The sequence below is a fragment of the Aspergillus puulaauensis genome, chromosome 5 (genome assembly GCF_016861865.1).
Source record: "Aspergillus puulaauensis MK2 DNA, chromosome 5, nearly complete sequence".
NCBI lineage: Eukaryota > Fungi > Ascomycota > Eurotiomycetes > Eurotiales > Aspergillaceae > Aspergillus > Aspergillus puulaauensis.
The window spans coordinates 3,863,663-3,890,339 of record NC_054861.1 but is presented as its reverse complement, the minus strand read 5'-3'; the positions used below and the strand labels follow the sequence as shown (position 1 = coordinate 3,890,339).

The 26,677-nt window shown below is 53.2% G+C and overlaps 10 protein-coding genes across 10 annotated transcripts; 5 read left to right on the top strand and 5 right to left on the bottom strand.

The window, feature by feature from the left end:
• Positions 1-747: 747 nt before the first annotated feature.
• Positions 748-5,029, top strand: APUU_51504A (ATP-binding cassette transporter YOR1; the record flags this gene model as incomplete). Its single annotated transcript, XM_041706620.1, has 2 exons — positions 748-1,011; positions 1,070-5,029. 2 exons carry the CDS (start codon positions 748-750, stop codon positions 5,027-5,029), a joined length of 4,224 nt encoding a protein of 1,407 aa, XP_041558987.1.
• A 233-nt stretch (positions 5,030-5,262) lies between these two features.
• On the bottom strand, positions 5,263-6,764 carry APUU_51503S (putative amino acid transporter; the record flags this gene model as incomplete). Its single annotated transcript, XM_041706619.1, has 2 exons — positions 5,263-5,322; positions 5,385-6,764. 2 exons carry the CDS (start codon positions 6,762-6,764, stop codon positions 5,263-5,265), a joined length of 1,440 nt encoding a protein of 479 aa, XP_041558986.1.
• A 560-nt stretch (positions 6,765-7,324) lies between these two features.
• APUU_51502S (tyrosinase family protein) lies at positions 7,325-8,709 on the bottom strand (the record flags this gene model as incomplete). The annotated part of the gene is made up of 5 exons (XM_041706617.1): positions 7,325-7,645; positions 7,752-7,978; positions 8,090-8,398; positions 8,483-8,511; positions 8,564-8,709. 5 exons carry the CDS (start codon positions 8,707-8,709, stop codon positions 7,325-7,327), a joined length of 1,032 nt encoding a protein of 343 aa, XP_041558985.1.
• Positions 8,710-11,363: 2,654 nt separating this feature from the next.
• APUU_51501S (uncharacterized protein) lies at positions 11,364-12,902 on the bottom strand (the record flags this gene model as incomplete). Its single annotated transcript, XM_041706616.1, has 1 exon — positions 11,364-12,902. The coding sequence occupies one exon, from the start codon at positions 12,900-12,902 to the stop codon at positions 11,364-11,366; it is 1,539 nt and encodes a 512-aa protein (XP_041558984.1).
• Positions 12,903-13,193: 291 nt separating this feature from the next.
• Positions 13,194-14,692, top strand: APUU_51500A (Zn(II)2Cys6 transcription factor; the record flags this gene model as incomplete). Its single annotated transcript, XM_041706615.1, has 2 exons — positions 13,194-14,357; positions 14,411-14,692. 2 exons carry the CDS (start codon positions 13,194-13,196, stop codon positions 14,690-14,692), a joined length of 1,446 nt encoding a protein of 481 aa, XP_041558983.1.
• Positions 14,693-14,742: 50 nt separating this feature from the next.
• On the bottom strand, positions 14,743-16,335 carry APUU_51499S (uncharacterized protein; the record flags this gene model as incomplete). Its single annotated transcript, XM_041706614.1, has 1 exon — positions 14,743-16,335. One exon carries the CDS (start codon positions 16,333-16,335, stop codon positions 14,743-14,745), a length of 1,593 nt encoding a protein of 530 aa, XP_041558982.1.
• Positions 16,336-16,776: 441 nt separating this feature from the next.
• APUU_51498A (uncharacterized protein) lies at positions 16,777-19,272 on the top strand (the record flags this gene model as incomplete). Its single annotated transcript, XM_041706613.1, has 1 exon — positions 16,777-19,272. One exon carries the CDS (start codon positions 16,777-16,779, stop codon positions 19,270-19,272), a length of 2,496 nt encoding a protein of 831 aa, XP_041558981.1.
• A 1,425-nt stretch (positions 19,273-20,697) lies between these two features.
• Positions 20,698-22,096, top strand: APUU_51497A (uncharacterized protein; the record flags this gene model as incomplete). Its single annotated transcript, XM_041706612.1, has 3 exons — positions 20,698-20,950; positions 20,999-21,395; positions 21,445-22,096. 3 exons carry the CDS (start codon positions 20,698-20,700, stop codon positions 22,094-22,096), a joined length of 1,302 nt encoding a protein of 433 aa, XP_041558980.1.
• A 469-nt stretch (positions 22,097-22,565) lies between these two features.
• On the top strand, positions 22,566-23,703 carry APUU_51496A (zinc-dependent alcohol dehydrogenase family protein; the record flags this gene model as incomplete). The annotated part of the gene is made up of 2 exons (XM_041706611.1): positions 22,566-22,733; positions 22,801-23,703. The coding sequence occupies 2 exons, from the start codon at positions 22,566-22,568 to the stop codon at positions 23,701-23,703; spliced, it is 1,071 nt and encodes a 356-aa protein (XP_041558979.1).
• Positions 23,704-23,786: 83 nt separating this feature from the next.
• APUU_51495S (Diacylglycerol acyltransferase family) lies at positions 23,787-26,482 on the bottom strand (the record flags this gene model as incomplete). Its single annotated transcript, XM_041706610.1, has 4 exons — positions 23,787-24,768; positions 24,819-25,208; positions 25,254-25,892; positions 25,941-26,482. The coding sequence occupies 4 exons, from the start codon at positions 26,480-26,482 to the stop codon at positions 23,787-23,789; spliced, it is 2,553 nt and encodes an 850-aa protein (XP_041558978.1).
• Between the last annotated feature and the right edge of the window lie 195 nt (positions 26,483-26,677).

The following is a 26,677-nucleotide window of genomic DNA, read 5'->3' as shown; positions in this document are numbered from 1 at the left end:
GTACGGGCGATCTTCTGTAGGAAGACAGTCAGATCCAGGTCCTGCCAGGTGGTCTAGGGGTCCTGGATTTGTTGCCCTTCCAGGGTTGCTGCTATAAACCAGGCAGTGCTCTTACTACTGTCTGATCATATAGCCTCGGCTGGTATATTCTGTCGGCCATTTATCCGGCTTCGCAGTTTTATCGTTACACCAGCACAAGCATATATGCGGGCTCGGTATATAAATATTCGAAGGTGTCGAAATGCCGAGGTGCAGCCGGGAGGCTACTCTGGCATCGTTGCTCCCTAAACCTCTGGGCTACCTAAGTTAATTCACACAGCCGCGCAGGGCTGTCGGATATGCGCCTACTGCTGGTGGAGACATCGATCGACTGTGAGGATCGCCGATGTACACCGTCCTCTGGCCACGAAATGTCTTCATGTGCTCGGTTTTATACTGTCGCACAAAAAGCACCGGCGCGTCAGCCATCTCGCAGATCACTATCGAGTCCGGGTTCCGTGTCTCCTTCTGTACGGAGTAGTCCTCGCTATCCCTCCGCGGGCCATCGTATTCGTCTCAAAGATAACAACACAAGAGAGATCATATAATTAACTAACTCGTTACTTATAGTGGAAATTAGTCAGCGCGGCAAGTCGGCATTCTTATCCCCGCTAGCTCCGCCCTTGCGGCGTCGACTCATTCTCGTCACTCATTTTCACTTTATTTTCTTGTCTCTTCTCTCTCGATGAGGGGAGCTGAAGTTTGACGATGCGGGCTTCCCATGACCCCAGCATCGCAGCGGGCGACGGCGATGGCGAGAAGCAACACCGCACGAGAACAGCCGACTCGGCATCCAGCGATGTAGAAAGCAGCGATCCACCGAAGAAGAAGAAATGGTATCGCCGCTTCACCCTCAATCCCCTGCGATTGCAAAAGATCCCTCCCGTTCCTGAGGAACGCACTGTTTCCCGCGAATATGGCGCTTCGTTCCTCAGCCAGCTCATTTTCCAGTGGATGTCACCGTTGATGAAGGTGAGTATATTGACTGCGCGCACTGTTCAATTGTTCCCCGCCAAGCTAACGATCTCAGGTCGGCTATCTCCGAACTCTCGAGCTGCAAGACATCTGGACCGTGAACCCCAATCGCCGGGCCGAGCTACTTTCCAAACGCTTGGACGATGCCCTGGACCGGAGGACAACCGCTGGGTCGAAGCGCCCACTGCTCTGGGCCCTGTACGACACCTTCCGCTTCGAGTTCATCCTTGGCGGTGTTTGCCGTCTGCTCGCCTCGTTGTTGGTAGTCTTCACCCCGTATCTCACTCGCTATCTGATTGAATTCGCGACCGACGCGTATGTCGCCCAACATTCCGGACACCCCGCCCCGCATATCGGCCGCGGCATCGGCTTCGTCGTTGGTATCACCGTCATGCAAGCCCTGCAGAATATCACTACCAGCCATTTTCTGTATCACGGCCAGATGGTCGGGGGTCAGATACGCACCGTCCTCATTCTCCAGATCTTCAATAAGGCTATGAGAATCTCAGGTCGGGCCAAGGCTGGCAGTGCTCAGTCGCCGGAGGAACTAGAGACAGTCAAGCAGCTGACTGCCGCCAAAGATCAAGCGCTGAAACAACCTGGCCCACGGCCAACTGATGGAAAGGGATGGGGAAACGGTCGCATCGTTTCCCTGATGAGTATCGATGTCGATCGCATTAACCTGGCTTGCGGAATGTTCCACATGATTTGGACGGCCCCGATCTCTATCATCATCACCCTTGTCCTGCTCCTGGTCAATCTTGGCTACAGCTCTCTAGCAGGATATGCCCTGATAGTCATTGGAATCCCACTTCTCACCTACGCCGCGCGCTTCCTGTTCAAGCTACGCGGGGGCATTAACAAGCTGACCGACCAGCGTGTCTCTTTAACGCAGGAAATCCTGCAGGGCGTGCGGTTCGTCAAGTTCTTTGGTTGGGAGAGCAGCTTCCTGGATCGCCTAAAGCAGATTCGCCGACGGGAGATCCGGTCTGTCCAAACCTTGCTAGCAGTGCGAAACGGTATGTTGTGTATTTCCATGGCGATCCCTGTCTTTGCGTCCATGCTGGCATTCATCACCTATGCTTTGTCGAACCATACCCTGGATCCCGCCCCGATCTTTTCGTCTTTGGCCCTATTCAACTCGCTCCGATTACCACTCAATCTGCTTCCTCTGGTTATTGGCCAGGTCACCGATGCTTGGACAGCCCTGAACCGCATTCAGGAGTTCATCGCGGCGGAAGAGCAGCAGGATGATATTCAGCGGGATGAGAACATGTCCGAAGCTATCAAAATGGATGGTGCGTCTTTCACCTGGGAACGCATGGCCGCAGATAAGGAAGCCGATCAGGCAGAAAAGAAGGCCGGTCTCGAGAAACGAAAGCAAGAACCCACTGAGAAACCCACAGGGGAGTCGGGGGAGCCATTCCAACTACGCGAACTAACTATGGATATACAACGAGACGAGCTTATCGCTGTAATTGGCACTGTTGGCTCTGGAAAGAGCTCTCTGTTGTCTGCCTTGGCCGGCGACATGCGTCTAACTGATGGCACTGCTCATTTGAGCACGTCGCGTGCATTTTGTCCTCAGTACACCTGGGTCCAAAATGCACCCCTTCGAAGTAATATCCTGTTCGGTCGAGACTATAAGAAGGAGTGGTACGATCAGGTTATCGAGGCCTGCGCCTTGGAGCCCGACCTCGAAATCCTGCCCAACGGCGATATGACCGAGATTGGAGAGCGCGGAATTACAATCTCTGGAGGACAGAAACAGCGGCTGAATATCGCCCGCGCCATCTACTTCAATGCTGGGCTGGTGCTCCTCGACGACCCACTGTCCGCCGTCGACGCCCATGTCGGCCGCCATATCATGGACAAGGCTATCTGTGGCTTGCTGAAAGGGCGCTGCCGGATTCTGGCCACACATCAACTGCATGTGCTCAGTCGCTGCGACCGCATCGTTGTCATGGACGAAGGACGCATACATTCCGTCGGGACATTTGACGAGCTTTCTCGCGACAACGACGTTTTCAAAGCTCTCATCTCGACGGCGTCGCAAGACACCAAAGAGGATGCGGAAGAAGCCGCCGCAGAAGTAGAAGATGACACAGAGAAGCAGGTCGAACAGAAGCCCGCCAAACCCGCGCCTGCCCTGATGCAACGAGAAGAGAAAGCCACTGACTCGGTAGGGTGGGCTGTGTGGAAAGCATACATCCGAGCCTCCGGCCGCTTCGGATACTTCAATGCTGTTGCCATCTTGTTCCTACTCGCTCTATCCAACGTCGTTAGCGTGTGGTCGAACCTGTGGCTCTCCTACTGGACGTCCGATCACTATCCAAGTCTCTCGACAGGGGAGTACATTGGAATCTACGCCGCTCTAGGCGCCGGGACCGCCATATCGATGTTTGCCTTTTCCACCTACATGACTACGGCCGGGACGAATGCGAGCAGGACGATGCTCCAGCTCGCCATGGCCCGGGTGCTGCGTGCGCCTATGTCCTTCTTCGACACTACACCTCTCGGCCGTATCACGAACCGCTTCTCCAAGGACATCCAAGTCATGGACAGCGAGCTCTGCGACGCAATGCGCATGTACGCCATTACAATCACAATGATCATCTCCGTTATGATCCTCATCATCGTCTTTTACTACTACTTCGCCATTGCCCTCGCACTACTGTTCATCCTCTTCCTCATGTCCAGTAATTACTACCGGGCGTCCGCGCGCGAGCTCAAGCGCCACGAATCCCTCCTCCGCTCGGCCGTCTACGCCCGCTTCAGCGAAGCCATCGCCGGCGCAGCTTCAATCCGCGCATACGGCGTCCAAGACCAATTCCGAGACAGTCTCCGCTCCTCCATCGACCTCATGAACGGCGCCTACTTCCTCACCTTCTCGAACCAGCGCTGGCTAAGCACGCGCCTCGATGCCGTCGCCGTCCTCCTCGTCTTCGTCACGGGAATCCTCGTCGTAACATCCCGTTTCGACGTCTCCCCGAGCATCTCCGGTCTCGTACTCAGCTACATCCTCGCCATCGCCCAAATGCTCCAATTCACCGTGCGGCAGCTCGCCGAGGTCGAAAACAACATGAACGCCACCGAACGCTTACACTACTACGGCACGCAACTCGAAGAAGAAGCGCCCCTGCACACATCAACCCAGGTCCCACCAACCTGGCCACAAACGGGCCAAATCACCTTCTCCGACGTCGCAATGCGCTACCGCACAAACCTTCCCCTCGTCCTCAAGAACCTCAGCATGCATATAACTGGCGGCGAACGCATCGGGATAGTCGGGCGCACCGGCGCCGGAAAGTCAAGCATCATGTCCGCGCTGTTCCGCCTAACAGAGCTATCAGCAGGAACGATCACAATCGACGACGTCGACATCGCGAAGATCGGGCTCCAGGACCTCCGCTCCAGACTCGCGATTATCCCACAGGACCCAACGCTCTTCCGCGGTAGTATTCGCTCGAACTTGGATCCGTTTAACGAACACACCGATCTCGAACTATGGGATGCCCTACGGCAGGCGCGTCTCGTTGACTCTCCCTCAACCCCAGCTTCAAATTCAAATCCAGATCTCGATCTCGATCCAGAAATCAAAGACAGCGGTGCCGGTACCGGCACAGGCACGAAATTAACACTCGATACCGCCGTCGACGAAGAAGGGTTAACATTCTCGCTTGGTCAGCGACAGCTGATGGCTCTCGCGCGTGCACTGGTGCGCAACGCGAGGATAATCATCTGCGACGAGGCGACGTCGTCTGTTGACTTTGCGACGGATCAGCAGATCCAGGAGACAATGGCGCGGGGATTCCAGGGGAAGACGCTGCTGTGTATTGCGCACCGGCTGCGCACGATTATTCACTACGATCGGATTTGTGTTATGGATCAGGGGTCCATCGCGGAAATGGACTCACCGTTGAGGCTGTGGGAGAGGGAGGATGGGATATTTAGGGCTATGTGTGACAGGAGTGGGATTTCGAGGGAAGATATTTCCGGAGAAAAGTTGGAATAAAAGTAATTTAATAAACTGACATGCTTGAGCTGTCAGATAATATAAATATCAAGGCACGTGCTACAAGGCATCATGCATGGTGACTTGTTGAAAATTGAATTGAAATGCAGTACTATACACTCTGGGCCGGCAGCCTGCTAATAAAATATACGTCGAATGGAACTCCGTGAAGCACCAGGAGAAAATGCATCAACACGCTCTTAGAAACATGGTAAATGCAGCAGAATCATAACTTAGTTGGGCTTAGCACAGCTGAAGACACCCCGGACTGAGCCCGTATTATACTTGTCGATCTAGAAAGAAAATAATTAGCAATGTTTCCCATTGAACGACAGAGGCAAATTTCAAAACTTACAATGTCGCTGACACTCGCATAGGTACCAGCCACGAGAGTCAAAACACCGATGATAAAACAGACCACGTTCAGCGCGCCGAGCGCCAGGTTCTTGGGCGAGTTCCAAGGGCCCTCGCGAATGAGCATGAACCACATGAGAGCAGGGAAGTAAAAGGTGAAGCCGGAGATGAAGAGTGACGAGGAAATGGACAGCAAGTCATTGAAGAAGGGAATGATTTCGGCGATAATGAAGGCGATGACGGTGCCAACGGCAATGATGGCCAGCCATGTAACCCAGCCCATCGTGGTGTTGATGAAGCGGATGGGGGAGTCCTTGAAGATGCGGCCGTGGACAACACGTCCCGCAACGACGGTGTTGATAGATCCACTGATAAAGATGACGGGCAGAGCAACACCGAACGCAATGCGGCTCATCAGACTGCCGGCAGACAGAAGCGCAGGGCTCTCGACTTCTTGACCAACAAAGGCGTAGACAACAGCTCCAGTGACGGTGTAGATGACGATTTCGGTCAGACCGAGCGTCCAGATAGACTTGACGTAGTCCTTCGGGGTGTGCATTTCATCCATGAAGGAGAACTGGCACATGGCGAAACTGTAGGCGAAGATAATGTTGGTCAGGGCGATGAATGCATCAGCAAAGGTTGTGCCCTCCTTGGGCCAGGCAGACCATTCCACAGCAGCCAGGCCACCGGGGGCATTGGTGCTCTCAACACCCGTGGCGATGATGGTGATACCAATGGCGATGATAATAGACGCAAAGTCAATGTAGCCGAGAATCGCCATCTCAGTGAAGCTGGGGGGGACGGCGAGTAGGAAAAGGATGATGGCAGAAACAACAGCGAAAATAACAGAGCAGATGCCGCTCTGGGTGATGTCGATCCACGCGATGGCGCCGGTCAGCGTATGTGAGCCGGTCAAGAAGAGCAGTTGCAGAATAAGCATGAAATTGATCACCTCAAAGCCAATGCGGCCCATGACGGGACCAAATCGGCCAAAGAGCAGCTTCCCGGCATCGGGATAGTGGTGGACGAGAGGGAATTTCAGCTTGACCTGGCCGACAACGTATGATGTGTAGATCGCGAGCATTCCGAGGCCGACAGTGCAGATGACGCCAGCGACCATGCCGAGTGTGGCAAAAGTGGAGGGAAGAGACAGACTACCGAGGGCAATGGCCTCGACAATGAGAACGATCGTGAGTCGCTTCCAGCCCAGGCGGTTGAATTTCTCAACACCGTGCTCGTAGACGGTCCTCTCTCGCTCGCTCATCTCCGCCACGAGGTCGCCATCGTACTGCGGCAGGTTGGAGTCTGCGGGCTTTTCGCCGGCAGGGAAGGCGACCTTCTTGCCCTCCATGTCGGAGATATCTGTAGAGGACGCCATGTTGGGGCGAGTGAGGCGAGTGGAAGGACGGAGAGGCAGGAGAGGTTGGGGGGTGATGGAGGAGTGAAGCAGTGAGGGGGAGAGAGGGAAGATGAGGATATTAAGAGAGAATCTGGCGTGCACGCGCGAAGTGTAACGTTGAGTGGAAAGTGTGGAAAGTGTGGAAACCGCTGCCGGATTTTGCTGTCCGAAAAGGGAAAGACTGGCCACCTCGAGTCAGCGCGGCAGTGATTGGCTGAAGATTCAGTTTCTGTGACTAACAAGCGTTGTGGCGCGCACTTGGCTGGCCGCTTACGAGGGGCTTATCGGGTGCGCCGGCCAATGGGACTACAGTGCGCCCTGCACTAGCCGGACTTGGCTAGGGACGGGTGGCTCGGCGGTTCTGGAAGCACGAGGAAAACAGCAATGGGCCCAGAGAAAGACGCCCACCCAGATAAGGTGCAGATAGCAAATTCTGTTACTTGAACTTTTCTCCAGCCGGTCCACCTTCTCCATGTTCCCCAACCTCACGCCAAATTACACACGATGTGGTAACCTGGGGAAGATCCAAGGTTTGGGCCTCACTCGTATATCGCGCAAATGACATCCCCTGCAAGCTCCATCACCTCCCCAACCGTCACGTTCGGCAGGATGCCGCTCACCCACAGGACATGCGCCAGGGTGGTCTGATTGCCCGGGTCACCGCTATAATCCACCAGCGTTGCACTCGGTGGCGACAAGCCAACCGTGTCCAGCGTCTCCTGCGGCGGCACATTTACGCCCCCAATGTCAGAATACCTGCCCGGCTGGTCCGCCAGCTGCCACTGCCACCAGAGCCGGTCCAGGTATGCGTGGTGAAGGTAGAAGATCGGGTCGCCATTGCTCTCGGTCGGGTCGAACATCTAGAATAACACCAAGACCCGGGTTAGCCCGTCCATCTCCATCGTCCCCGGAAAAATTCCGGCATTTAAGTAACAGAATCTCCGCAATTCATCAGGGTTGTCTCACCACGCCCCCGACCGCTGCGTGCCCCGCCGAGTGCGGATACGTGTTGTAGCATGCCCAGGCCTCCTCGTATTTGGCCTCTGCAAAGCAGTCCTCGATGTTGCTCCGGCGAGCCCAGGCGAAGTTCTCCTGGCTGAAGTTGCGACTCAGGCAGTAGTCGGTGTTGGCCGAGTGAGCCCGGATGTGCAGGGTGGTATCGCGGAAAGGACCGTCTCGAACACTAGCGTCATCTGGTCCACACAACATCAGCATCAACATCAACGCGTCAGCAACAAACTCAATGCATGTCAGGCCAGCAGGGGTCCAACGACAAGTCTCGCGAGCTTAAACTCTGTGCTTACCACCAATCCCGTTTCCGCCAAAGCCAAACACCGGGTCAAAGATCGCCGCTTCGTGTAGTGGAGCTGACTCATAATCTGCAAGCTCGTCCCAGTATGGTTGCGCCCCGTTGTACCCGCACAGCGTCTGCAGCAGCACCTCGTGGGTGCGCACGAGGTAGCGATGCCACGGCAGGAAATGCCCAACAAAATGGATGTAGTTGCCCTGCCAGATGTGAATGTGGTGCAGCTCGTCCCAGAGTGTCTGCGCGTCCTCGACCGTCCCAAGCAGCGGTGGGTGGTGCATCAGGCATCGTTCGGCCCGCAGATACTCTTCGCTCGCGGTCGTCACTCGTCAGTCAATCAACTCTTCGCCGTCTAGTTTGCCCAATTAGGTAGCCAGATCGTCTCACTTACCCAGCTTCTCCAGATTTGTCAACGCGTTCCTACTCCGGTTACCGCGCTTGCACAGTCCACATTTCCCCAGGGGGGACTTACCACGACTTCCTGGTATTCAACTCCGTGCACGCAGGAAGCGACTGAACCGCGTCTTGGTGACCTGGACTCGGAGAAATGTTCCTCGCCAATGACACAGACACAGCCAAGGCCGCTAAGGCAGCTACCTGAAACCACAGGGCTGCCATTGTGTGGTCGATCTACCTACCAGGTGTTCACACACAGTGAGTGGCGGACAAGAAAGCAGCGCAGCACAGAAACGCTTGTCGGGAGATTACCAGCAGTTCGTCATCTCGAGCTTCCATCTCATTGCTTTATACGAGTGCGCAATGTCCTACGGCCACCCCTGGTTCCCATGCAGTTACTCTGCACTGCGCGCGACGTGTCCAGCACGACACCTGGATTCCCGCGCGCTGAGAGGTTCGTGCCTCGCTAATAATACACCAAAGCTGCTGTTTCTGTGCACGGTGCGCTGAATTGCAAATCTGCCGGGAGGCATTGGAGAGCTATCGTCTGTGGTGTGATCTGTCACTCCAGGCTCCGGGTTCGACTGGTGAATTGGGTTCCGGGCTGCAGGGACAACCCAATAGTCGATTTGGTGGCTCGCTGTGTTGCAGCTTGGCCAGCGGTCCAGACTGCGTTCCTGGCTGTCAAGAGCAAGGTTCGTGCAAAGCATATTCCCTTTCCGGCTTCCTCTGATACATGGCAGCCTTCAAAACAAAGCGAAGGTGCGCTCTATATTGGGACCGGCCTAATCTACTAACTTCACACCCTGCAATTGATCAACTATTCACCCGACGCCAAAACATAAAAGGCAAACAATTCACCTCAGAACCCGATTGCCTCTTCGGTGACTAGTCAAGCCGCACCCAGCCCGAGTGATATCTCCACCTACCAGCCAACACGGGATGAAAAGTCTCAATCCCCCCACTACATTCTTGAACTGAGAAACCGGGCCTTGCCTCGCTCATGGGTCGAGATGCAAACACCAATTATTTACGCTCCATCTCCGTATCACCCTCTCATGCCTACACGCCTACACTAAGTGTCCCGAGGTGTGCCCGAATAGGACCACGTTCAAGCGCAACTAAGCAATCCGACATGCTCGATACAGTAACACTACGCTTCTCGTACGCCATTCAAACTGCCGACACAACCGAGATATCCCCGAAGCTACTCCGGCAGATCGTCCAGTCCATACGAACTCGGCCCGCAGTTCGCGTCGCCCAGGAACAGAACACAACCCCGCGCAGTGTTGAATCGTGCGCGAAAGCGGCTTCTGTTTCGCAGGAGAGGCACCGTTCACCGGCTTCGCGTTCGGGACTCATTCGACTATGCCTATTGATAGTCTCGGTCTAAATCTGCGTAGAGAAGGTTTGCGTCCTGTCAATATTTGTAGACCGTAGTCCAATATTATAAATCTCAGTTTCGCGCCCAACGGCGATAACGGCGATATATCACCCGCCAGCCATTTTGTAACCAAACAAAATCTCCACCAGACCGCGTAAAAGCTAGTTAAGACGCGGAATTGGCGCCAGTGAAGTATCGCTAGCGGATAAGTATCGATGGATATGCAGTCTATGGAAGAGAAGCCGGTCACTCCCGAGAAGACTGTCAGCAGCTATCCTGGTCCACTCCAGTGAGTTCGCCAAACGAGTTCCTGCGTAGTCTCATTCTGCAGAACTCACAAGGACTGTTTGTTGCCTCTTCACCGTTCCTGAATCCTGATCCGCCGATCCCTAGTCCCGGGCATCTCAATCCTTCAGGAAAGGCAATCTCGCCCATCTTGGCGTCCCAGACATCCCGGTGCTTACCTGACAGACCGATCCAGGCTCTGCAATACTAACTTCCGCCACGAACTTTCCGCCGTCAACACTCGTCTTCCAGTCTTCCACTATGCTCTCGTCCATGGCTGCTTCGAGGGCGACATCGCCTCCACTGCAGAACCAGGCGTCATCGTGGGGAATGGCTGAAGACTCCACGGAGCCAGTGGCGTGGATTCCACGGATCAACACTCTGGTTCCTGGCGGTGGCGAGTGGCAGAATCTGCACTCGGAGAAACGCCAACCGGGTCGGTCATGTGACTCCGTTCGCTTGCACCACTTCTCAGTGAGCAAGAGAAATGAAATATGGAGTTATAGAGGGGAGGGTAAATTAAATATATGGACGTGGTGAATTGAATATAAATAATAATATTGAGCGGATATGGTGGGTGGGACCAGTCATTTCATAGGTGTTGTTCGGAGATATATAGTTCAACATCATTGCGATGAATACTCCTACTGTACTGCCTTGAAAGCCCGAAGAACAAAATTTCCCCAATCGTTAATATATTTCTGTAGAATAGATTAGAACCGATGAGATTTTGCAGTCAAGTTTGCAGTTTCCATCGATCAACCATAGCGTCAAATTATCCAAGGAGTTCGTTGTCGATTACACTACTGTATGCCCGCGATGTACGGAGTACTTGTTGTGTGTGACGGAAGTGGGCACTTTTTGAAACTAGGAACGTCTGGGACGGTATACGAGAGCTGGATCCGTAAACATGAAATAGCTGTTTTGGGAGCTGTCTCTAGTTTCGGAATAGGAAAAACATCGTAATGGGGTTATGCCAGTGCGCTTCAATCACGGAGTAGAAGAAACAAAATTGCATTAGGGAAATTTGCAGTCCTGCGCAGCAAACCATGCATCGGAGTCGAGAATCCGAGGGATGTACTGAGGGAAATACTACCTGGAAAAGACTATAGTGATACTATACTGGTAGTTGCTAGATGGTATATTACTTGTAGGCACCGTCCAGTCAGCGAAATTATCACGGTATACCTAACACCCCCCAAAGAAGCTATCTTTCACCCTTGCTTGCCAAAGATGCATAATACTTGTCATCAAATTGAATTGCGGCGTAATCCCTGTCCCAAAGCTCTTTAGCGAGCTGCCGCAGCTCATCAGGAAGAGCAACGGTGAGCTCGGTGTAAGCCATGCTTGCGCGCATCCCGTTGTACGGGACACCAGATTCAGTGTCGGCACATGGGTTGTTGGCGACGTTTGGTTCTATCATCCCGATTGATGTATACTCACACATGTGATGACGAGGAATGACACGGGACTCTGATCGTGTGTACGCTTGTGGATATTGGGGGCATCCACGCTCCGGAAGTTTAGACTCGAGATCGCGGAGGTACTTGGGGTTGTGGCTCTGCCGTGCATCCATCATCAGGTTTTCATCTGGGTCCACGTCTAGGAAGTCCCAGGTTTCGGGGTAGTCAGCCAGAATACAAGCCCTTGCGATTGCAGGCTTCATAGACGGCAGACGCCGGAAGAGCTCCTTGCAAGTTGAAGGATGTGGAACGGATGGATACCAAATACAGTATGCGAGGTGTTTTGTTTCTGGGGTAATCCGCGAGAGATCGTTGTTCATAATAAAGCGGGCGTTGATTGCTTTCTGCACCGATGAGGACATAAAGGAGGGTTTCTGAAGGGACCACCATTTGGCGAACATGGTGTTGTGGTAGATTCCTCGCACGACGCAATCCGGCTCGCTCATGACTGGGCGAGGTCGACGCAGGCGCGAGTACCGGTCAACATCGCCGTAATACGCAGCCATGAGAATCAAGACATCTTTATTCATCGTGGGCAAGTCGACTGGAAGTGGCGTATAGAGAAAATGGCTCACATCGTCTTCGGTAGGTGGTGGTTCGGAGGTGAACTCATCGATGCGATCGTCTTCAGTGATATCAAAGAAACCTTGTCTCCGATTACCGACGAGAGGAAAATCATCCCAGTCGGGCGGAGCTTCAAACTCGGTCTTGATGTCCAGGTATGACTGCACAGCAGTATCGCCATTCAGGTAGCCCTTGGATGGCTGATTGAAGACAGTCCGTGTGTAATCATCCATGGCGTTATAACGAATGTCAGCTTTCATGATAACATTGTAGATTTCCCATTGCTGGCTTTCACGCGCTTCTTCAGCAATATGGCACTCGGGAAGGAGGCCAAGCTCGCTGAAAAGGCCGGCATATCCAGCCACGGCGCAGGCTCTCCCGATCTGGTACTTCATCTGGGGGTATCGAAGGGCCAGAGCGCGGTACGTTGCTTCAGATGCGGTTTCGGGGTGCCAGATACAGTACGGAAATTCATCAGGACCACTCATATCAGGGACTTTGTTGCTCATAATGTCGCGCGCATTTAGAGCCCGAGTAAAAATGGGCAGCAACCCACGAAGCTCAGTTGCATAGCCAGCATGGTAGCGGATGCCACGGACAACGCACAGTTGAGTAGTATCTTCGCCGAGAGCTTTAGGAATGAGTTGACCGCGAACGGCTAAGCGACAGTCGTCTTCATTATAGTCTTCGTTGCCTAGGTAGATTTTATAAGAATGCATGGGGAAGGAGATGAGGAGATGGGTGGAGGAACGAAGAAAGAAGAAGGCAAGAGGAGAGAAGCCTTAAATATACACGACAGGCTGCTCTACAGGGCCGCCGCACTGCAACAGGGAGATAGTACCTGGCAACGGACAAACATAGAATAAAGCAATATAGAGCACTTGGACAATGTTGGTTAAGCGCCACTAGATGCGGGGTTGGAGGTCCACTGCACCCAAGCAATACGAACCAACCAAGTCTCCAAATGCACATGCAATCTTGAAGCGAACCTCAACCTGATCCAACAATCAATGTCGTCCAAAAGAATCCCATGCGACCAATGTCGCGCGCGTCGAGTGCGCTGTGACGGGCTTCTTCCCTGCAGCCCCTGCCAGCACACACGCCTTGCCTGCAAACGCGAATACGTGCGGAAACAACGCGGCCCCAAAGGCGGCAGCGGGAAGAAGATCGAAGAGCTGAGGGTGGCTCAGAATGAGGAACTAAAAGATCACCTATGTCCAGAAAACGTCCCACGGCTGATGAAACGCTGTGTCGACGTATATCTCCGCCAAATGTACCCCGTCATGCCCCTTTGCAGACCATCGACGCTGGTCCAATGGGCTGGTCGACCGCTGGAACTGGAACCCAACGAGGAAAGCATGTTGTTCGCTCTATGCGCCCTGGTCACCGCGTTTCTGTGCGGGCGTAGCGAATCCATCATCGGCTGCGGAGAATGGGCATCAGCGTCGCAGCGACTACTCGAGAAAAGTCTCTCCATGCGGTCCGCGTACAATTTCATCGAGGACGGCACTGTGCTGACGCTTCTCGCGTCGTTCTTCGTTGCAGTGACGCATTTTGAACTGCATAATGCTCGCCAGAGCTGGTTTTATCTCCGCGAAGCTATCACCCTGGCGCAGGCCCTTGGGCTGCATACGGACGAGTTCTACTGTGGACTGGATTACGTGGACGCATTTTATTGTCGCCGCATCTACAACATCCTCTTCGTCACCGAGAGATCCTTCGCGATAGCAAGACAGAAACCAGTCTTTTTGCAGGGCCCGTTGGAGCTCCTTCCTGTTCCCGAGTCTGATGCTGGACTTGAAGAACAGCCGGAAATTGACCTGGAATTCCGCCAACTTGTGCGCGTTTACTCGGAGATTGGTATTGATTTCTTCCACTTCTGGAGTCGCACGGGATCAAACAGCAGCAAGTCATGGAAATTGCGTGGTTCGGACTTGCGTCTTAACAGTGACTACTGCGTGGCCATGTCCGAGACCCAGAAGGCCGATATCCTTGTTACACAGCACTGGCTAGATCTTATTCTATGGCGAGCAGCCCTAGAGCAGGGCTTGCTTTCTACCGGGGCCGAGTCCCGGTCTAGGACATTTTCCTACCCGGAGGACATTGCCTTATCCTTACTGAAGACATTAACAGCGCTCCCGCAGGAGTCGGTGGAAGTGCACGGACTAGGAATTGTAAGGCTTATTCGCTTTTGTTCCTAACTAATTCGCTAACAAAACCATACTAGTTTGAAAAAATAAACGATGTAGGAAATACCCTGGCCGACTTCATCCAGTGCTCGACAAACTTGACGGGCTGGACAGCGACAACGGCACAGAACTTGGATCGGCTTGGGTCGATCCAGAAACATCTGTCCCTGAGTCCAAACTCACACACGCTGTTTGCTGGGTCTCTGGGGAGGCGATTAGCTGAGTGTTACCACAACAAGGCCTCCATGCTTGATATGTTACTCATTGCAGACGAGGATGCCGAAACAGACGAACAGGAGACGAACGATTTCCATGTGTGATGCATGATTGATATCGCTGTATATAAGTGCCGTATCCCCTTTTCAAGATATCATTCTGTAACGATGGTCCCCCGGAAAATATCTACCTCAGTCGTAGCAAACTTTCTTGGTGCCACCTTGTTCGCAAAAAGAACATCCAACTCAGCATACGTCCGCCCCTTGGGCTCCGGCAGCCGAAAGAATACCCAAACGACACAGCAAAAGCAGATCCCTGCCCAGAAGAACGCAGATTTAGCACCCCAGTTCCAAGCCGTCGCGGTGAGTTGATAATTAATAACCACGTTAACAACAATGTTCCCAATATTGTAAAGGTTCCTCGCCAGCACCACGGATTTAGCACGCAATCGCGTCGACGAGAGCTCCGAGACAAGCGAGTAGCAGACCGGCCCAACCATAAGGTCGTACGTGAAGGTAAAGACAGAAAGCAGCGCACCAATAGCCCAATTCATAGTCGAGGATTGCGGAGCCAGCGACACAAACCCGATGATGAGCAGAAGCCAGAAAAGTGCAAATGTGCCATACAGGTACAGAGTCCTTCGGCCGACGCGCGTCATAAGGAACCACGAGAGGATCGTGCCAACCGCACCCAGCGCATACTGGATCAGAGACATATTGAACGAAGAGCTAGCGGGCAGACCAGCGGCAATATAGAACACGGTGGAGTATCCCATGAGCTGGGATCCGCAGATGACCTGGATCAGCCAGGTTAGGCAGACGATTTCGGTGCGCTGCAGATTCGCGCGCCTGAAGCATTCGCGGTAGGATGTGCCTGCCGAGGTTTCCTTTTCAAGACGGTCGGTGTGCTCGATCATGGCTAGGGTCTCGTCTGCCATGTTAGCGGAGTGGGACCGGCTCATCAGGCGGGTGATGCTTTGGCGTGCTTCTGAGTGTCGGTCGTGACGGACGAGCCACCAGGGGGACTCGGGGGCTAGTATGCACATGATCATGAGGGGGATGGGCCAGGCCCATTGCACGGCGAAGGGTATCCGGTATGCCCACTGGTCTTGTCTGTCGAGGAGGCCTCGAAGCACACCAGAAACAATGAACTGTCCCATGACCCAGCAGAGGTTGACGTAGGTGGTCAAGTAACCTCGGAGAGCGACGGGGCAGACCTCGGAGGCGTATGAGACGGTAATGGTCTGAAAGGCGCCCCAGGGGATGCCGCACAGTATCTCTCCGGCAAGAAGCATCTCGACGCTATGCGCGAAAAATAAAATGAATATAAATGCCGTGACCAGGCAGAGGGCCGCGAAGATGGTCATGCGGTAGCCGAATCGGTCTTGAAAGATACCAGTCAGGAAAAGCCCTAGAATCTCGCCAACGACAGCGCCGTTGGAGAGGGCCGATTTCCAGGACGCAGGGATCACGTAGGTGCCATCTTCTGGCTGGAGCTGGCCATATTTGCGATTGAACTGGGGCAGTGCGTAGAAGCTCGAGAGCAACATGACCGCGTATCCTTCCATAATCACCGCAGTTGACAGGCCCACTGACCAGACGGCTGCCATGGGATATAGGCGGATGGACTCGCGAAAGCCCATCTGACGTTCGGATTGTACGGCGTGGCCGGCAGCATGTTTCTCAGGCAGGGACGTGGCCAGGTCCCGCGTGGACTCAATGTGGGAGGTGCCAGAGTCTTTTTCCATGGTGAGAAGCAAATACACAGATGGTCATGGAGAGCATCAAGGCCGCACGAGGCAACTATATATCACATCCATGGACGGATGCGCAGGTCTGGGGTCAGTCCGTGGAGTCGATATTGGCACATACGGAGTACGTGCGGCATTCCGCTCTGTAGTCAAGAGTGGGCACTGGTTCGTATTCATTGGCGAGACTGTCGAACCCTAAGAGCCCAAGTGGACTTCTCCACAGTAACTTGACGTCCCTAGTGGCCAGCGCAATAATAGTCGCGATAATCGGCGGAGAATTGGTCGCTGAAATGCTCGCAGAAACCGTTGCTGAAACTGTCGCGATATTCCCAATCTGAAGTCGTTGGCAAACTATACTGGCGACTTGTAAACAGCACCTATAAGAACCACCCTCAGGATGCGGTCTCAATCCAGCTGTATGCCAAATCCATTAGCACCATGGCCTTTGTGACAAGCCCTGCCGCCAATCCCCAGGCCATCATTTCCGGCCCGAACTATCGCTTCACAATCCTCACCGACCGCTTGATTCGATACGAATGGGCTTTCGATGGCTGTTTCGAAGACCGGGCGTCCACTTTCGCCGTCAACCGCCATTTCCCAGCGCCAAAGTTCCACACTGTCGAAACCGCCGATAATCTCGAGATAATCTCCGACCATTTCCACCTGAGCTACGACAAGAAACGCTTCTCCCCCGCAGGGCTGGTCGTCCACTTCAATTTCAGGCACACCAACTGGGGCGCACCATGGCAGTATGGCATCTCCGAAGAACTCAACTTGGGCGGTACAGCTCGGACTCTGGATCTTTGCAACGGCCGCTGCGATATGGGCGAAGGTGTTGTTTCCAAAGCAGGCTATGCCGCCCTCGATGATTCCGCATCCATGCTCTTTGATGGCGGCTTCGTGGCCGGCCGCAAACCGGGTGACCGCGTAGACGGATACCTTTTCTGCTATGGCCATGACTATAAGGACGCGATCAAGGCCTTCTACTCTGTGTCCGGCAAACAACCGATACTGCCCCGATACGCCCTGGGGAATTGGTGGAGTCGGTACTATGCCTATCACCAGGATGAATATGTCCGCCTTATGGATAGATTCCGCGCACATGGCATTCCCATGTCAGTGGCAGTCATTGACATGGATTGGCACCTGGTCTCAGACCCTTGTGTGCCCCATGCTGGATGGACGGGGTATACTTGGAATAGGAAGCTATTCCCAGACCCAGAACAATTCCGGCATGACTTGCACCAAAGACGTCTCAAGATCACACTAAATGATCACCCTCATAATGGGATTCATTCCCACGAAGACTCATACGAGGAAATGGCCAAGGTCCTGGGCCATCCCACTGGGGAAAAACAGAAAAGACCTATTCTATTTGAGCCGTCCAACCCCAAGTTCATGAAAGCATACCTCGATATATTACACCGGAATCTGGAGAAAACGGCCTGTGATTTTTGGTGGATTGACTGGCAGCAAGGCCCGTACTCGAAGGTTCCCGGTGTTGATCCCCTCTGGCTTCTGAACCACTTCCACTATCTTGACCATGCACGAGACGGCCACAGCACCGCCCCTCTTATCTTTTCTCGCTATGCGGGACCTGGCAGCCACCGATATCCTGTAGGATTCTCGGGCGATACAGTTGTTACTTGGGATTCTCTAGCCTTTCAGGCAGAATTCACCGCGACCGCCTCGAACATAGGCTACGGATGGTGGAGTCATGATATCGGCGGGCATATCTTTGGAGGAAGAGACGATGAACTCGTCACTCGCTGGGTTCAGCAAGGGGTCTTCTCGCCTATATTCCGTTTGCACTCATCAGACTCGAAGTGGAATTCTAAGGAACCATGGCGGTATCGCCGGGAACATGAGACGGTCATGTCCGACTTTATGAGATTGCGACATCGGCTGGTGCCGTTCTTATACACGTATAATGTTATCGACTCAGCCGAGAATGATGAACCTCTAGTCCAGCCAATGTACTGGGCTTACCCAGATTCTAACGAGGCATACTCATTTCCGAACCAGTATATCTTTGGATCAAAGCTCCTAGTTGCTCCCATTGTCGAGCCCCGGAATAAGACGACGAATCTTGCCGCAGTCAAGGCATGGCTGCCACCGGGTCCCCGATTCATGGATATATTTACAGGCCAGTTATATGATGCAGACCGCGAGATCACTTTTCACCGGCGGCTAGAGGAATACCCGGTATTGGCATGCGAAGGAACCATCATTCCAATGGATGCTGATCCAGCACCAGTAAATGGATGTGTGAATCCAGACGCGTTTGAGTTCCTTATTGTTATCGGCAATGACGCCGAAGCCACTGTTGTGGAAGATATTGGCGATGATGCAACACCACCACCGGGCCATAACGAGCTGAAGACGGCACGTAAAGAGCACGGGCTCCAACGGAAATCCGTCATCCAGTTCAACCAGCCCACAGGAAGACTGATCGCCGAGAGAATTAACCGACCTTCCAAATTCCGTTTCTTGTCCGCTACATCTGTCTCTCGTGAAGAGTTGAAAGTCTACTGTGACGGGGTTGATCGGACAAACGATGTCACTGTGACTACCACTACTACCACCACCATGCAAGACGCCACCAAGGCTCAAATCCCCAGTCTGGTAGTTGACTGCTCATTCTCAGAAGGAGTCGATGATGAACACTGTATTACTATTGAACTTGGTCCCAATCCCCGGCTCAGCGTGATTGATCCGACCGGCCGCCTCGAGGCCCTGATACTCGACTATCAGTGTGAGTTCGAGACCAAAGACCGGTTGTGGAAGACCGTGACCAACCGTGAGAAACCTGTTAACGCAGTGATTGGGACCTTGATGTCGCTTGGATACGATGACTCTACTGTGGATCCTGTCTGTGAGCTGCTGTTGGCAGATGGGCGGTTATGTTTCCCATTTGATAGATCGTCTGAGTAGGGACTTGGAACACTGAACACAGAGTTTAATATTGGCAGTCGGCATTTTCTATCTATCGAGTTAACAAGCAATATATCTGTTCGGTAAAAGCTTCAAGGAATGCCGGCAGATGCAGGGACATTTTCTCTAGCGGCCAAACTTGCGATCAAGACACTTGTCATTTTATCTGACGCATGACGCTTCGCAATTACTTGTATCTAGACTATAGCCCTTAATAGATGATCGTTGACTCTCGATATTATATGGTTATCCAATTCAGCCAACAGGTCAACGAGGATGTATAGACCCCGCGCAGAACGGCTTCTAGTATCTGACGTTGCATATTTTGTCTAATCTTTTACGAAATTTTAATAGGTATGGCCCTTTTTTGGTAGTGCCTTGGTCTGCTTTCAAGCTGTGAGGCGGGAACAGAAGGCATGAGCCAAGTTTACAGGGAAGAGGTCGAATATTAGGCACAACACCTTTAAAATAATTGTCTGTGCTTCAATAATACTCAGTCTGGAATAAAACCACCTTCTGTCACCGAGGCAAGGGACACAGGGCCCAAGCTACTCTTCCAACCAATATATAAGCCCTTCCTCGATATACCTCACTGCAATTTCTGAAATGTGCTGGAGAACAGATTCTGGGCATCAAAAGACGCATCGGTGGTGATTTGGACGGACAGCAAGTCGAACAATCCAACCATCGGAAGCAAGGCATCAAAATGAGTTTTGCTTAGGGACTGGTCAGTGGCTGCCTTTTCATCGATATACTTAGAAAATACAAAGTCGACTTGATGGCATGTCTAATGTGCAGCTGTCCTCGCTTCTCCGCAGCGCAGCCAGGGCTGTAGATACCCTAAGGTTGCAGACAGCTCAGCAGCAGAACATAGACAATGCCATCCCCATCCAACACGGAAGTTATGACATGGATCTATAAAAGGAGTCCACAAAAGTGGGTATTTGCTCCGCTTTTCGGACACTGACCGTAGCCAAGACAGTATATCAACGGTTAGGTATAAAGGCAGGTCGGTATCCGGTAACTTCAATACGCTCGAACCTCGCGGCTCACTTTCGCGCTCCTGTGGGGAACTCGTATTAGAACCAAAGGCGTTCTTGTACAGCTTTTGCCAGCATACCGAAAAATTAGATTGTTGACGAGAATTGAAATGTGCAAACAGGGGCTTAAAATGGCATATTCCGTTGCCATGATATACTGCTGAGCTGTGCAAGTGCTGGCGTGACGGGGTTGACCTGCTATAGTACGGGGAATAATACTATAATTTGGTTATTAAGTACCTAAGTTAGTTAACTAACTACGGAGAAAGTGGATTATTAATCGGGCTGAGCACCGTTGATGATGCTGACGCGGGCCCCAACCTGTCTGATTCACCGGGTTAAGCTTGGTAAAATTGCGGTTCGAAACGTTATAATCACACACAAAATGGAATGCTCCGATTTGACCTTTCTGAACACGACTGGGGCGTCTAGTTTGTCTGGCCGGGCTGCGAAGGAGATGAGGGCGCATATCACCAGGACCAACTTTGCCAAAAGACGCCAGCGGCTGACAGGCAGGGGGCCCGAAAAAGAGCCAAAAGTCAAAAGAAAACAAGACAAAACAAACATACCCAGTGATAAAATGTGTGATAGTGTGTTGACTCTTATACCGGCCCATTTATCTCCGTCACAGGATACCCGTAAGCTCCGCATATTCCCAGACTAAGGTTTGTGACTAAATTCTACAGTCGACAAGCTGCAGGAGCTACTATTCATCGAAGGAAGACGCAATCCCTACAACCCTCGTGAAGCACTCTGGTTTAAACTCTTTACGTCGGAACCGGTGTTGGTCGAGGCCACAATGGCCGTTGCTGTACGGCACTGGTCGCCGGAATACTCCTGGCAGTCACAGGCCGATCATCACTCCTATATAGCTGTGAACCTCCTCAAAGAGCGCATTGCATCGATATCAACTCGTCCAAATGCTGTTCTTGGCGCAGTCATCACGATGGTGTTTGGCGCAGCTTTGGCGTGCGATGATATTGCCTGGAAGATCCATATAGAAGGGCTCGTACAGATCATCAATGATCGGGAGTCGAGAGACCCACTGGGCCTGCCATCATGGCTTATAGATCTTATCGTACAGTGTGTACACATAATCCGGACTGAATGGCCATCACTGACTAGTGAGCAGGGACTCGGTAAACAGCATCTTTGGCTTCCCGCGAGCGTGGCATCCAAAGCTCATCCACGCACTGCGAGAATACCACGATGGCAAAATCACCAAACTGTCCTCCATCTGCGATAACGTGATGCAGTTACGGTGGGTAATCAACTGCCATCACCAGAGTCCACTAGACCCAATCTCCATCGCCGAAGTCATCGAAGAGCCGCTAGCCGAGCTACACCATCAAGCCCGCGCCCTTCGAAGCCCAGACAATGTCCACATCGACGCCGCCGCACGGGCAGTCGAACTTGTACTACACCTCCTCTGGCCAACCAAGTCGCCGGCTCATCTGACACTCCTCGCCAGCGAGCTGAAAGGTAGAAGATCCCACTTTCCGATCAGACATTGCCCGTACATGGACTTGACCTCGTACCAACTTATGGTCGGGGCAGTTGCCGCTGAGAAGGGGTCAGATGCACGAGCGTGGTTTGTAGATAGGGTGACGAGATCGGTAAGATGGATGCAGAATCGTGGATGGAATGAGCCGTTGAGTCTGTTGGAGAAGAGAGCCCTGGATGGTGATATGGGTCTTATGCCACAGTTCAGGGCGTTATGGAGGGAGTTGTATGACGTGGCGGCCATTATTGATGTGCAGTCTCTTTACCAAAGGATTGAGTGAGTTATGACTTTGTCAGAAGGACTCTCAGATTACAAATGCGAGAATATGGATTTTTAATCTAAACATCGCCATTATTATCCTGAGAGGCACAAGTGATGTCGCACTAAACCTTATCTAGCCTGGCGTAGAGAGGTCAGCCAACCAGAGATTAGATTACACTCCATAATCCGGGCCGCAGATCTGATTTTCCTAATCGGGAAAATGAGATGAGCGGCTGGAGATGGAGCGGGACTGTCATGTAGTTTTGCATAGCCTGCTTTCTAAACACAAATACGCCATCCAAGACCAGAATAAAGGCAGCAAACTGATTTGCCTCATTAGGAATATCAGATTCAACCGAAGACCAACTTCTCGCCAACTTCTCGCTTGGCTAGCAATATATAAAGGTGGCTTTCATCCAGCTTGTCCAGGTATCAACAACATCACAGCTTCCCATACTCTACTTTCTGAAACACATAATTAAATAAAAATGGCCAGACAATGGATCTTAACGGGACAAGAAGGCTTCGAGACCTCACTCGAATACCAACAAGGTCTCACCATCCCGTCACCCCAAGACCTCGGCCCGAAAGACGTGCTCGTCAAGCTCCACGCCGCCAGCCTCAACTACCGAGAACTGGTAATTGCCGGACCGAAGGTACGTATCAGCCCTGCAACATACCTCGTTTCCACTCCTACCTGTCCACCCTCTAACTGACGTCCAGGGCATAAACGGCCCCATCACCCCGCCCCGAGTTCCAGGCTGCGACGGCGCTGGCACAGTGGAAGCCGTGGGCAGCTCAGTCCACGAGTTTCAGAAAGGCGACCACGTGGTGACACACGTAGCGTCCCCATTCAACTCCACGCACGGCGACGACGCACTCCCTGGGATTGAAGCTGCCGTTGAATGTCTGGGCCAGGGCTCCGACGGGACCCTGCGGTCTTGGGCCGTGTTCCCTGAAGCGGGTCTTGTGCGGGCGCCCAAGTCGATTGGGTGGTTAGCTGCGGCCACGCTGCCTTGTACGTGGATTACGGCGTGGAATGCGCTCTTTGGACTCAAGGGGAGGGAAGTCGGTCCGGGGTCTTGGGTGCTTGTTCAGGGGACTGGTGGTGTGAGTATTGCCGCGTTGCAGATTGCCGTTGCTGCTGGGGCGAAGGTCGTTGCGACGACGTCGAGTGAGGAGAAGGCGGTGCGGCTTAGAGCGCTTGGTGCGGCTGGTGTAGTGAATTACCGGACCAACGCGGAGGGATGGGGGAAGGAAGCGAGAGGGCTGACTCCGGATGGAAGAGGGTTTGATTTCGTCGTCGACGTCGCTGGCAATGAGACGTTTCCGCACTCTTTGGCTGCTATCAGGGTGGATGGGATCATCCTTGTGGTAGGGCATGTTGGGGATGGCGCTGCCGAGGTGGTGCCTCTGTTTGCTGCTTTTATGCACACCTGCATCGTGCGTGCTATACTGGCTGGTACTCGGAACCAGGCCAAGGAGATGGTGCGCTGGATTGACGAGAAGGGGATTGTGCCGGTGGTGGACGATGTGGTCTTCGAGCTTTCAGAGGCAAAGGATGCGTATAGGCGGTTGAAGGAGAAGAAGCATTTTTCAAAGGTTGTTATTCGTATTGACCATTAGATATCAATTATAGTCTCGTTGCAATTTGATACATAACTATTATGCACTCATGTTCCAGACACGAAGCAGTCATATAAACACATCTACTCAACAATCTCAAACTTCACCGACGCATCAGCTTCAAAAGTATCCCTCCAGTTCGCCCAAATCGCCTTCAACTCATCAACATACCGCCCCTGCAGCTCCTCCACATACTCATCCTGAATATCAAACCGCTGCTGCTTAACCTCAATCGGCCTACCCACAACGACATTCAACGGCCTCCTAAACGGACAAAAGAGACTAAACCTCCCCAGAGAAAACGCAACCTTATGCCCAACAGCCTTCTCCCATGCCCAGGCAATCAACCCCTTAACCGAGAAAGAGTCAATATCCATTGGCGCAAAGAGATCATTCTCCCCAAAGACAAGCACCGGAACCAGATCCGCCCCAGTCTCAACCGCAAGCCGAATAAACCCCTTGCGGATTTTAATCACGATGCCCATCGTGCCGGGCCTCGCAATGCGGTATTCTCGACTCCCGCCGACGCTGATGGTGATTGCCTTGCCCATCCCGCGCAGATCGTACCCGCCCCGCGTGAGATGCTGGATACAGGAGTCGCGGCTGACGCCGCTCTGGCCGCGGTAGAATAGGTACTCTCTTAACAGCGGGGTGGTGAACATAGCGTCCTTGACGAGCATGGTATTCTTGATACCGGGGAAGAGTTCGTCGAAGCCGGCAGGGTTAGCGGAGAAGGCGCCGACGAGGCCGTGGCAGGCGATGCCGTGGGGGTGTCCTCCGAAGATGTATTTCTTGCGGGGGGAGAGGGGGGTAGAGCGGTAGAGTTTAATAGGGAAGTACGAGGCGTGCAGCTGCCAGAGGGCAGAGGAGCGGAACCATTTACTGCGTGAGCGCGAGGTGGTTTTGTGTGCGTTAGAGAGGAACTTGATGTGGATGATGTAGAGGAGGGCGAGGATTCTGATATGCGGGACGAGCAGCAGGGAGTACCCTGCGATGGGCAGGATGAGCCAGCTGTTTGAGATGAAGGCGACTGCCAGGATTTCAGCGATTCGGCGGAAAATGGACCTGCATTCGTTAATATGGACAGTGTATAACGGGGAAGGATACAGGCTTACTTGGTAGTCTTGGTAGTTGCACTCTTCGACGTGATAGTCTCCAGGGTCGCCCCGGAGCCATTCTCAATCCTGGCAATCCTGGGATCATCCTCCTTGGGCTCAGGAACAGCAATCATGCTCTTGTCCGGCCGAGCTGCGAGATCTGCAATCCTCTCGGCGGCCTGGATACGGCCCTCCTTCTTCTGGCACAGCTTCTGCAGCTCTGCTGCCTTTTTCAGGTAGGACTCCCTGTTACCGAGAACCTTGATCAGCGCCTTGCTCATCTCGTTTCCGCTGATATCAGGCGCCCTGGTCTTGTTGCCGTAGACGCCAATGCCCAGCCACTCGGCGCGGGCAGCATTCTCGTAGCAATCCTGCCATGCGGGGAGCACAACATGGGGAACTCCATTTCTACTTCTGTTAGCACGATACCTGTAGTGGATGGAGGACACCTACTGTATAGCCTCGTACCACGAGTTCGCGCCTCCGTGGTGAACAGAGCACACGATTTGACCGGTCTCCAGCATCGCCAATGGCTCGACCTCAAACCACGACAGGATGCGAACCTGGTCACTATCCAGCTCCTTCTGCAGTGGCGTGGTCGACTGACTATAGATCTCATCCTGGTCATGAGGATGCTTCGGCAGTTTCCAAAGCACCTGGATCCCCTGACCAGAGGGAGAGTCCAGGAAAGACTTGACACCAGCAGCCATTTCCAGCACAACAGCCGGGTTCGGAGCATAAAGCGTCCCCAAGTTAATCAAGACCGTCGGCGCCTTATGCAGCCATGTGAACATCTCCTCGTCCTGGGTCTTGACCGGGGCACAAGGGAGCAGAATTGGGCCGCACGCGACGACATTGTCCGGGACGTCGAACGGCCAGTCCAGCTCTTTCAGCGCAGGCGAGAGATGCAGGCGATTGGGCATCCAGGCGTCGGCGAAGGGAAAGCGCCCGTGGATTTTATGCTTGATGCGCCAGTCTCTGATCTCGCGCCGTCTGCCGCTGCCGTGGTACATTTTGGCGGTCTTCATGACGGCCATGGTGTTGAGGGGGATGAGATGCAGTGGAAGGGGGTATGGGAATCCAGTCCCAGGCCTAAACAGTTAGACATCGAATCAGAAAACAGAAGGATAACGTCCTTACATTGGGTACTTCCACGCCCATGCGCCGTTCTTCTGCAGCCCCAGCACGATATGGCTGAGCGAAGTAGTATTCAACAAGACAGCCGTCTGCCCCGTGTTATACGCCGCATCGCGCCCCTGCAGGAAAAAGAAATCAATCGCGCAAAGCGACGGTTTCACCTCATTGATAACCTCAACGCAACTCTCGTAGATATCCACATACTCATCCTCTGTCCACCCCCAGATATCCTCGCACAGCGACTTGAAGCCCATGACAGAGCCCGTATAGCCCGGAGGATGGTGCGCACCGCGCTTCCCCGTGCGGATAAAGATCTCAGTATTTGACGGCCCGCGCACGGGGTGGAAGTGCACGCGCTGCTTGTACTTCGCGTCGTAGCTCTGCTCGTTGTCCCGGAGGAGCTTGTTCAGGCGCTTCTCGAGGACGGGGAACGAGGCGAGATGCACGTCTACGTCGCCGCGCACGAGGAGCTCGTGCATGATTGCGAGGACAATGTTGGTCTGGCCATGCTCGCTGTTAGCGAGGAAGAGCACGCTGGTCGCCATGTTGCTTGGTGGTGGTTATAGTGGTGGTGGTGCAAGAAGCAGGGTCTGGCGATAAGATATACCCATTACCCACCCACGGAGATGGCAGCATTTCAGGAAGTGACACCGCAATGCCGAGGCGACCCTGAGTAGGAAACTAATTGAAACCAATTGAATCTAATTACGAGAGATATGCAGAGCAAGAGGGTCTGAGGG